At 50.4% G+C, this 10,919-nt stretch overlaps 1 protein-coding gene across 2 annotated transcripts; it reads left to right on the top strand.

The window, feature by feature from the left end:
• Positions 1-245: 245 nt before the first annotated feature.
• Positions 246-10,893, top strand: TSEN54 (tRNA splicing endonuclease subunit 54). Of its 2 annotated transcripts, none has more exons than XM_075170022.1 (12): positions 246-312; positions 461-619; positions 1,969-2,032; positions 2,177-2,260; positions 4,137-4,235; positions 4,544-4,596; positions 4,949-5,047; positions 6,198-6,832; positions 7,388-7,448; positions 8,179-8,295; positions 9,395-10,450; positions 10,612-10,893. In XM_075170022.1, the coding sequence occupies exons 1-11, from the start codon at positions 284-286 to the stop codon at positions 9,543-9,545; spliced, it is 1,551 nt and encodes a 516-aa protein (XP_075026123.1). In that variant the 5' UTR covers positions 246-283; the 3' UTR covers positions 9,546-10,450; positions 10,612-10,893. The 2 variants fall into 2 exon arrangements, with proteins under 2 accessions (XP_075026123.1, XP_075026124.1); XM_075170023.1 differs by lacking the exon at positions 10,612-10,893 and adding an exon at positions 8,461-8,614 and having other exon boundaries at positions 9,395-9,581.
• The last annotated feature ends 26 nt before the right edge of the window (positions 10,894-10,919 follow it).

The raw sequence follows: 10,919 nt of genomic DNA, 5'->3' as shown, positions 1-10,919 counted from the left end.
CCCCGGTCGCACGGCTCAACGCACGGCACCAGCGCCCAGCTCCTGCGCGTGGCGCAGCACGCAGCCCGGTTCCGCGCACGGCCGGTGCGCACCTGCAGGGCGTCCCGTCGCACGGCCCCGAGCATGGCTCAGCGCCAGCCCCGGGCCGCTCCCGTCCCCGCTCCCCCGTGCCGGTCCCCGCCGCGGGCAGCCCTCCGGGCCCCCAGGGGGCGCGCTCGCGCCCGCCTCGCTCTGCCGGCGCTAGGGCCCGGCGGCGGACGGAAGGGGCTTCCGCGGCGCGGCCATGCAGCCCGGCGGCTCCCGCCGCCGCAGGTAGGGCGGCCCGGGCGGGGCTCGCAGGGGCAGCTCTGGCGCCCCCGGGGGCTGCCCGCGGCACGGGGGGCTGGTGCCCCGGCTGGGCGGCCGCGGGGTGGCTGTCGGGGCGCTCTCCCCTCACCCTGCCTCCCCTCTCGCCCCGCAGCGCGGCGGAGCTGCTGGCGGCCCGCGGCCGCAAGGCCCCTCGGCGTCCCCACGGCCAGAAGGACTTCATTCCCGACGGCTCGGCCGAGCAGGCGGAGAGGCTGCGGCTGTGCCGGGAGGAGCAGTGGCAGCTCCTCTCCGAGGAGCGCGTGGAGCGGCTGTGAGTCCCCGGGCTGGGGCGGCCGGGCTGCCTCGCTGAGGGCCGCTGTGCCCGGCCGCCGAGCGCGGGGCGGTGAATGGCTTTTTCCCTGGCAGGGGCCGTGTCGGGGGCGGTCAGAGCACGGCTGCTATCCGTTCAGGTGTTGCTGTGAGTGGAATCGAGCTGTTAGTAGCGCGTAGGCGTTGGCACAGTAGGTTCCCTGGCCCGTCCCCTCAGTTCACCCACTCCCAGCTCCCTGGCTGGAGCAGCAGCAGGACAGCTTGCCCCGGCTCTTCCCTCGGGAGCAGAAGGCCATACCGGCATGCTAGTGGCTTCAGTGTGGGCGTTCAGAAGTCCTTCAAAGGCCCCTTAGTTTTCTCAGGTGTGTGCATAATGCTGTAGCCTTTGCAAATAGCAGCCACTGTCGTCTTGGGCACGGTCTGAGCTGCACAGCCCATTGTCGGTGCTCATGTATGGCCTTGTGCAGGTTCGGCCGACTCTAGGTGTCCCTGGTTTATCAGTTTTGGTGGTTTCAACAGCGCTACCAGTCTCTGGAGCTTATAACTTCTTGGGAGATTTTCACATGCAGCCTCTCAGCACACGCTTTACCTGTTTGGCCTGCTGTTTTTGGTAACAGTTTCTCTATCTGCACTGATCAGTAGCAGCAGAAACTATTCACATAAAATCACACCACTGAGGACTTTAGAGAGAGAATGGCGACCTCCAGCAGACAGGCAGGTCAGACAGGGTGGACTGGTATCTTCCACTGGTGTCACAGTTGGGTTCGTTCAAGTACATCCTTAAATGCTTGTCTGGGGCAGCAGTGGAAACTCTCAGGATGGGAGGGCGACGGGGTAGGTTTAGGTTTCCTTTTAGGTGGGGAAATTGCGGTACTGACTAAAGATGTAGAGCAAGTCCATGGTGGACCCTACAGGTCTTACCTTCTGTTTCCATGAGCCAGCTGTTAAGAATGCATGTTTGCATTCTTGCAAAGTCACCCTCTGCTTTTTCTCAGCTATTAAATTTTTCCTGTGAGACCATGTGGGTGAGATACAGTGATTTGAGAGTCTTGGCAGCATCCAAACAATCGTATGATATATTGTGGCCAGGCATCTCCAGCAGGCTGCTGTAGCCTATGGACAGACATCTGCGGTGCTGACTGAAGACACTCTTAACTAGCTGGTGGTGACAAAATCTTCAGCTGCTGCTGCTAGATCCAGAGGATGATGTCTTTCTAAAGCCTTACCCTGCCAAAATGCCACCTGGAAGTTTGCTGCCTTTTGATACCTTCCCGAGCTTGTTGTGTTGCTACAATAGGAGTTGATTGTAGGACATGCTAGAAATAACAAACTAATCTTTAACCTTCTCAGGGGGAGTCTGGTGAAGGCTGAGTGGAAGCCAGAACAGAGCATCGTAGAGCTGCAGTCCCCTGCGGTGAGTCTGCTGCAGAGTGTACTCAGTGCCATCATCTCTTGCTGGCCATTGCAGATTCCTTAATTTGCTGCTTGAAATGGGAGAGAGCCTGGTTGTCAGCAGGGAAGAGCCAGAGCCCATCACGGATTTGTGCTTCTGTTCCAGGGGAAGTTCTGGCACACCATGGGGTTCACAGAGCGTGGCAAACAGTGCCTGCTGCCCGAGGAAGCTCTGTACCTGCTGGAGTGTGTAAGTAGGATAACTGTGTGTGGATGGGGCCATTGGGTCCTTCCTGAATAATTGGAAGAGCTGTAGCAGCTTTAGACCGAAGTCTGAAATCACTTGACTTGTGTTGGTCACTGCTGCAGTTTGAGCAGCTGATAAACACCTGGTTCTCAAGGAATTGTCTCTTTTAGCCTGTTGCTGATGGAGCTGTTTGTCTCCAGGCCATGGGTTCATATGTTGTACTTCAAAGCAGCCTCTCTGTCATTGACAGCGAGTATTAGTTGAATTGGTGGCCGGTTTATTCAGCTGGTATTGTGTTTAACCCACTCCTACATCAAATATGACAATAGAGACTAGGAGAGTTTTAGCTGATCCGAATTTCTGTTAGTACAGCAGTAATAAGCTCTCTTACAAGAGTGAAAGAAGCATGAGGAGCATGTTACAAAGTTTTCTATTGAGATCTCTACTTTCTTGCTCTGGGGGCGATGAAGCACACATTTATACATCAATTACTTCTTTACTGAAGTCTGTGTATGGGGACTTGAACTTCCACGGTCCAGGAAAACTCACTGTTCTGTGAATTTCTGGAAACGAGATCAAACCATTATCTTCTGTTCCTTGCAGGAGTTAATTGGAATAAAAGGTTTGACACTGAGAAATCCTTTTCCTCAGAACCGGTATACAGTTAATTAGGACATCTGAGCCTGGTCAGTGCCTTTTCTGTCATAAGCTGACTTCCTCCCTTATCCAGTGTATTTTACATATTTTGCAATGACAGGGTTTGTAAGTTCATTAACACGGTTTTTCTGTGCTTCCCTAAGAAGCTGATGGGAATTAGTGAAACTCTATCCAGCTTGGTAGGGCCACATTAGTGGCCAGTGCTGTACATGCTTTACACTGCAGCAGAGATCTTTGGGGTTGCTACTTGGCATCTCTTCCCAGTATATATGGCAGAAAGAAATTTAAATGTGGCAGACAGGGGAGTGAGACCAAGTTGCTTTCAGTGCTCCTTTGCTTGCAGAAATGCTGGTTAGGGCTCAGTTGGATTTCTTTGCTGTAGAGAGGGTTTTTTTTCCTCTCCACCAAAGCCTTTTATCAGTAGAATAGGTTGCACCGATTTAAAGGGGACCTTTTTTCCCTTAGCAAAACTTAATCAGATTATGGACATCTGATGCCATCCTTTAAATCCTAACTGCAAAGGTAGGGCTTTTTTAACTCTGACAGTTTGACAAACAATAGATTGTAAACAAATTGATGAAAATAAAGTTGTTGCTGAGTACAAAATGTCTCCCCAGAAGCAGAAAAGACGTGTTAAATGTGTGTTTTGTTTTCTTTGTTTATGAGTAAACACATTTAAAAAAAAAAAGAGGAAAAAAGGGGTAGCCTAAAACTGCCTGCTGGTGGTTAGTTGCTATTGCCTGGGGAATCTACCGATGGGATCACTGGGGCTGCCGTAAATGCATCTGAGGAGCCACCAATTGATGGTGGTGCATCTGAGGATGCCATCAATTCCTCTGCTCCAGCTCTCTCAGTTGTGCTGGTCCTAAATGTTTTTGTAGTTGTGCTGTGTCCTGAATCACTGAGATCATAAAAGTTAAAGAAAATTATCTCCCAAAGCAATGACTATTTTAACAGTTGAGCATTGTGCTCCCAGCTGCGTCCTCCAAACAGATGCAGCGCTGGAGCAGGAGCTGACAGCTGTGGGTAGGAACTTCTTACCTGGCTGCTAAAACCAGGGCATGGGGGAACTGGGCACAGGAGAGGGACTGTAAGTAATCCAGGTGGCAGAGACATGGATATCATGTAAAAGAGGGTACTGAGACTGGTGGGAAGAGACTGGTGTGAGCTTGCATAGATTTATTCCCTGTGATTTTCTCAACACCAATCTTTTGCCCTGCAGGGCTCTGTTCAGCTCTTTTACAGGGATTTGCCCTTGTCAATCCAGGAAGCCTACGAGATCCTGCTGTCCCAGGAGGCAATGAGCCTGCCACATTACCAGGTGTGTTGGAACCTCCAGGTATTGCAGGGAGATGAAGGCAGAGAGCCCAGCCTCTGCCACACAACCTCTTCCAGTGGCTGAAAGCAGAGTAGGACAGTTAGGGAGGGAAGGGGAGTCGTTCTCAGTTTTTCCCATTCACTGTCTTCCAGATGATCAGTTCCTGTTTCCCCACCTTTGCTTTGGGTCCTAACCCTGGCATTTTCTCCTCTGCCAGTGCCACATTGTGTTCACTCAGTTGTAGTGGGACTGAAGTAAATTGTTTGGTTTTAGAGTAGTGGTTTAATACTCTTGCTTTCCTTTGCTCTAAGGTGTTCAGCCACTTGAAGCAACTGGGTTATGTTGTACTGAGATTCGACCCCAGGTAACCAGCTTTTCCTTTCCATGCTGCTTTCTCCTTTCTGAAGACCCTGAGCAGCTCTGTGCCCACTGTATGGCCCCAGTGGAACGGCAGGGAAGAGGACTTTGGCTCTGCATTCCATCTGTTGGGAGGATTAAAGGCTAAAAGTGGCACTCTACCCTTCCTTGCTCCTCCCTCTTGAGGAGGTGATTGGGAACATGAAATGGGGCATGAACTGAGGACCATCCTGGTCCTGCTTGTGGATTTTCTGTGCCCGGAAGAAAAGGTTTTTGTTGCTGTATTCTGGGAGCTGAGCAGAAGGGTAGTTTCACTGCCCCACTCTGCTCTCACCCTCTGTGTTGGTGTCTCCTTGCAGCACTGTCCTGTCTCCTTACGAGAGGCAACTGAACCTGGAAAGTCACTGCAAGAGCTCTGGGAAACACCATCGCAAAAGGAGGAGGAGTTCCAGCCCCCGGTAAGGATGTGGCCCAAAGCCGCCTTCCATCTTCTCACAGACTCTGTGGCTTGGGAACAGCATCCTTAGCCCTTTGTGCTGTGGGTGACTTGTCTGGTACAGCTCTCTTGGCTGTCCCCAAGCAGTGCAGTGCTTTTCCTGAACTCTTTGCAGTGTGCCTTTTGTCATATCTGTACTTCACGCAAGGCTAATAGGGGCAGTGTACTCCTGAGCTTCCCAACTGCAGTGGTGAGATGCCAAAATAGAAGGGTAGAGAGGTCACTGCAGAAGAAACTTGTGGCAGATGTCTCCTCTTGCTCTTTTTTAGAGGGATCGCAGACACCACAGTGCTCACCTTGCACTTATCCACCCCCTCAATGCAGCTTACATGCTAGGACTGTACAGCAGAAAGCATAGCTGGGTCCTGGTCCTTGCACACGGACCTAGAAGTTGTGTCTAGAAGTTGCAAAATGCAAACACAAGCTGATAAAATTACTAGTTTTGCTAATAATTATGATAGCTTCCAGTAGGTGGCGTCATCTTTTAAGAAACAGGAAGGACGAGAGGGGTCTGCAAGTCCTCCCCTGTTGCAAGTAACTCAGTGCCTGAAGAGTTATGAAATTTTAGGAATTGGGAGATAAAACTGCTGGTTTAAAAACTGCCCCATCTTCTCTGGGATCCAGGGACTGAATCTCATACCAGTAAGAGGTGCTGGCAGGAAGCTGTCTGCCTGGCTTGTGCTGGTTTAGCTGAAGTCCATTGTGTTTACGTGGAGATGTTTGGGTCAGTATATGTATGGGTGTGTGGAGGCTGCATGGCAGGTTGGGAACATGTGTCTATACAAATCAAGGCTGGGATTCTCCTGGGTATTGAAGTCAAATCTTACGCAGGACTGCTGAGAAGTTTATTCTGCCTTTGGCATTCACTGCTTGTTTTTGGCTTGCTTTTTTCCCTTCTCATCTTGTCACACAAGCAAACGTCCTCCTTTCAGCCAAGAGGTTGTTGTCAAGGGTTTGCAAACCTGTCTGGGGGTTCCTGCTGCCTTTGCCGTCCTTCCTTCAGGCTTGGCAGACTGCATTCTTCCTGTTAGCAGGGCGGAGGCAGGATTCAAAGGGTGTAAAGTTCCACCACACACTCGCTGTGTCTTTTATGCTGCTGCTTCTGTCTTTAGATCTCATGAGAAGAAACATAAGGTATCCGAGGACCTTCCAGAAGCTGAAGGGACCTCTGAAAAAGCTGGAGATGCCTGTGGAGACTCCAGCTGCCTTCCCATGGATGAAAAGCCCTTGTCAGAGCAGCCAAAGGAATCAGATGCTGGCAGGGGAGAGGGGGAGTCAAACCCAGTTCCTCTTGATGCAGGACAAAAGAACTCCCTGAGCCCCTCCAGGAGCTCGGCTGGAGACCACAAGGAAAGCAGCACTGGCACCCATGCACCCCGCTGGGATTTTACCACCATCATCTTGCCAAACGTGGCCCCAGACCAGCCATGCACACATCTGCCCTCACCTGATAACGGGCTCTTGCCAGAAAATGTGCCGGGGAGAGAGGTTGATGCAGCTTGCTGGTGCGCACGCATCAATCAGAAACAGGAGAAGCTGTCACGGAAGGAAGGGGAGCAGCGAGAGAGGGAGAGCAGGTACAAGAGCAGTGTCAATGCTGACCGGGAGGTGAGGCGCTGCTCCAACTGGCAGGAGTACAAAGCCCTTTTGGAGCAGAGGTGCCAGCAGAGGGTTTGGAGTCGACCGCCACATCTCTGGGAGCAAGCTGTCACACCGCTTTTGCGGCCAGATGAAGCTACCTCATCAGGTAGTGGCTCTGGGAATTTGACAGGGACCCTCTTCTCCCCCCCAACGCCATGAAACATTGTCTGGTATGCAACAGCAAAAGGGATGACATAGAGAAGCTGAACATCAGTTTAGGAGACAGTACCTTGAGAAGGAGAATCTCGTTAGAAGGCCTAGGCAAAGCAGGCACAGAGGAGCCCAGCCATGGACATGCGGAGAGAGAAGAAAGCTTGTCCTCTGCCTTTCCATCTCTTTATAGCCCACTCAAGTGCCAGGATAAACAGGGCCTTGGGACGTCCTCTAATCCATTCCCCATGTCCTACTGTTTTGCAGTCCTTCCTGCTAGGCTGTTAGGCATGTGAAATCAGGGCCAGCAAGATGCAAAGAAATTGCAGGGTGTTCTGGTCTGTGCGCTGGGAGGATATGAGGAAGTTGAGGTCTTTGAAGTAGCCAGTGGTGACTGTGGTGCTGCCAGCCATTGTCGTAGGAGGAAGGCTCGTGGGTGGTGGTGAAGTGCTTGGAGTGCCCTGGGAGAGAAATAGCTGGGCTGATCCTCTCGTATTCTTTCTCTCTCCAGCTGTGCTCCTCCAGCAGATCAGCGTGCTGCAGCCCTCCCACATCCTGGATGGAGCCTCCCGGTTAGTATCCAGCCAGCCAGCTTGTAGCTGTTAGGGAGTGCGGGTGTCTTGTGACTGTCCCTGCTTGTGAGGTCTGTGAGATGCTTGCAGCAGCAGCTTGGGAGCTGCCTGGCATCCAGGATGCCAGGACAATCCAGCGCTCTGCTCCATGACCCTGTGGCATCTGTAGTGAGGGGCTGACATTTCTGTGAAGTACCAAGTCCTGCAGCAAGAGAGCTAGGGCATTCCAGGCCAATTAAAACATTGCGGTTGCTCTCTTTTCCTGCCGTTCCCTCTCTGCACCCCAGGCAGGTAATCTCCCCTGGAGTTTTGGTTGGGTTTTACCTGTGCCTCATCCCTGGAATGTGCTGCCATCCCTGCTGCAGTGATTATAAAACCGTGGCTTTGGGACTTTTGGTTCTGCTCCCGCCTCAGAGTCTGTGTGGTGTTTGTGTGCAGTCCCTGTAGGGCAGAGCAGTGCTTTGCTTCTGTATCGGTTAGTGGTGCTTCTTGCAAGGGGGTCTGCAGAGAAGGGAGTGTGGCAGATGTGGGGAAGGAGCTCGCTCTGGTCTGACTACAGGAAAGATCTGGACAGTAATTAGAACAATTGCAGGGTCAGTCCTTTGAGGAGTGAAGCCTTTCAAAGGGCTCAGACTAGCCAGGCTTCAAGAGCTTTTGCTCCCTCTTTCCTCTGCTGTACCTATACCTTACAATGTTTCATTCCTATACGGATATGTTCTGTCTTCTGTAGGCTGCAGGAGGACCCAGAGAGCATGAAGATAGACTTCAATGTGTATCAAGCAGATGCTGTAGCCAAGTTTAAGAAGACAAACCCTGGGAAGCCATATGTCAGGATGTGTGTTCGGAGGTATCCATGAGTTTTATGCTGTGTTCTGAAACATAGCAGTTGCTGTTGCGGAAATGAAGTCCTAATGATCTGTAAATGACCCAGCATCTTGTGAGCTTTACAGATCATCACAGTGCCTCCCTTGAGGGTGGTCCTGCCCAGAATTTTCCTGTTTTTTTCTTTCAGTTCCTCCTTTGTTGGAGGCTGTGGCTGACAATTCCCCCAGCCCTTGCACTCAGCCCACGCTACATGGTCATCTGGTTGCTGCTTATGTCTGAGTATTACTGGAGTCAGGAATAAGAAGCCAATACTGTATTTATGCAATGCTTGTGAAACTCAGGTAGAGCTCAGTTTTGCAGGGAGACATATGGTACCTGAATCCTCAGCTGGTGCAGATCCCTATGGATTTCTGCAGAGGTGTACCTCCTGAGAGCTCGCTACAGGCTCAGGGCTGTGGGTTTAGTATTTTGATCTTTGTCAAATGTAACTTTTAAGATCCATATGAACAGAGGATAGGTGTCCCCTTTCTTGCTGGATCCACAATCTGATACTTAAACTCCAAAGGCAGGTACAAAGTTCAGTCTCTGCCTTTTCTAATTTTGATATATATTAAAACTGTTCCTTCTCCACTCTCTGCAGCTGTAGTAGCCAGAGCAAGAAAGGTGGTAATGCAGTTTTACAAAGGTCTGTCGTGAGCAAATAGGATGATCCTTGCTTTATAAATGTTTTCATTTATGAGCATACAGACTCTGCAGAATTAAAAGGAGGGAAAAGCAGGTCAGATATTGATCCCAGCAACCTAAAGATCTTCCTAGCACAAAGGTATTAAGATTGCACTGGATTGGCAATTTGCCAATAGCCCTGTGAGCTGCATCTAATAGCCATAGCGTGAAGCAGTGTGCAGTTGCCCTTGTTTTTGGCAAAGGATTTGACAGCTCCCCATTCCCGGCATGCAGTGTACTCTCTTAGGGCTGGCAGCCTCCTGCTTTGACTGAAGGGGGTGGGGAGGCTCACTACCAACTCCTCAGACGAAAGTGAGCTGTTGTGATTGTTGACTAGGACAGCTTTGTCTCTGTATTCTTCTTGCTTTGAGAACAACAGGATATTTTTCTCTCTGCAGCTTTGACGAGCAGATTCCATCCCTTCGGGCTTTGAAGCAGGTTACCTATCAGAGTGGAGACGTCCCGGTGGTCTTTGCTCTGGTGGATCACGGAGAAATTGCCTTTTATTCGCTAAAGGAATTCAAGCTGCCAGTTGATGTTAATCACTGAAGTTGCTGTCACTTGCAGAAATGGTATGGGATGAAGGGAAGAGCTTTACTGAGGATTTGTTTTCTTTATTAATGAAATATTACAGAAAATGGAGCCTGTGATAACTGGAACCTTGGGTAGTTGACCACTTTATTTACTGTTACAGACTTCACCCAACCAGGTGATTCAGGCATAATAGCAAAATTTACAGCAAACAAGTGTGTATGGCTTAGCTGGGCATTTCTGGACTGGAATACACACCGCTTTGTTTTTAAAGCCACTGGTTCTCCAGCTTTCTCGACTCGTGGACCACTAGTCTGCCTTTTCTGTGTCATCTTTGGCTGATCTGTGGACTATTAGAGAACACTTTGCTGGTGATCCTCTTGTCACGTGTTAAGAGCCACTGTGCTACACCAGTTGAATGGTTGGAGGGTCATTGAGGTCAATCAGGGACAGAATAAGCTGATCAGATCAGTGGTGGTGTCCTGAGCCTCTTGTCGTTCAGCTACGCCAACAACCGTCAGATCAGATTCTGATCGGAAAAAGGCACAGCCATAAAACTCAGCCACCCGGTGTAAAGTTTCCAGGCACTTGAGAGCAGGGAACTCTGCCTTGAATGCTATTTCATCAGCCAGGGGTCACAGAAAGCCCCAGAGCATTGCAGATGGCACCCCAGCCTCATGCTGTAGTGGCTGTGCTGAGTTGTGTTTTGGTCACACAGCATTATGCTGTATTAAAGTTTGGCCACCGATATCAACACACTGTATCTGATAGCCTCACCAGGGCTGTATTGCAGCCCCCTCTGTTTCAGCCTGACATTCACTTTCCTGGCTGCAGATCCTTGTCTTCTCTTTTGCAAGAGAGAGATCCCTGAGTAAAGAAAGAAGCTACAAATTCCTCATGAGCCTTCCAGTCCTATGGCTGTAGTGCTCCAAACTGAGGACATCATTGTTTTCCAGGCTCTGTTTCAGCCTGACATTCACTTTCCTGGCTGCAGATCCTTGTCTTCTCTTTTGCAAGAGAGAGATCCCTGAGTAAAGAAAGAAGCTACAAATTCCTCATGAGCCTTCCAGTCCTATGGCTGTAGTGCTCCAAACTGAGGACATCATTGTTTTCCAGGCCCTACTGTGGGAGCTTTCCATCAGGATATCCAGGTACCAAATTTGCTTTAGCCTCTATGCAGAAGTGCCTATGACAGGTGCCAGAAAGTCTGCTCAGTGGATAGAAGCGTGCTGAGCGCGACTGTGTTCAGTATCAAGGTTTTTCAGAACTGTGATAGCAACTGGTTTAGATGCATTTTATTTGATAATTTTTGAGTTCCTTTTGGAGATGGGGAGAAGGCTAAGCAATAAAAAAGCCTTTTCCAACAGTGCGAGCCCCTCAGTGTGGTTCTTA

This window comes from Calonectris borealis, chromosome 20 (genome assembly GCF_964195595.1).
Source record: "Calonectris borealis chromosome 20, bCalBor7.hap1.2, whole genome shotgun sequence".
Taxonomy (NCBI): Eukaryota; Metazoa; Chordata; class Aves; order Procellariiformes; family Procellariidae; genus Calonectris; species Calonectris borealis.
Note: the sequence above shows the minus strand (reverse complement) of the source record. Positions and strands in the feature narration are given on the sequence as shown.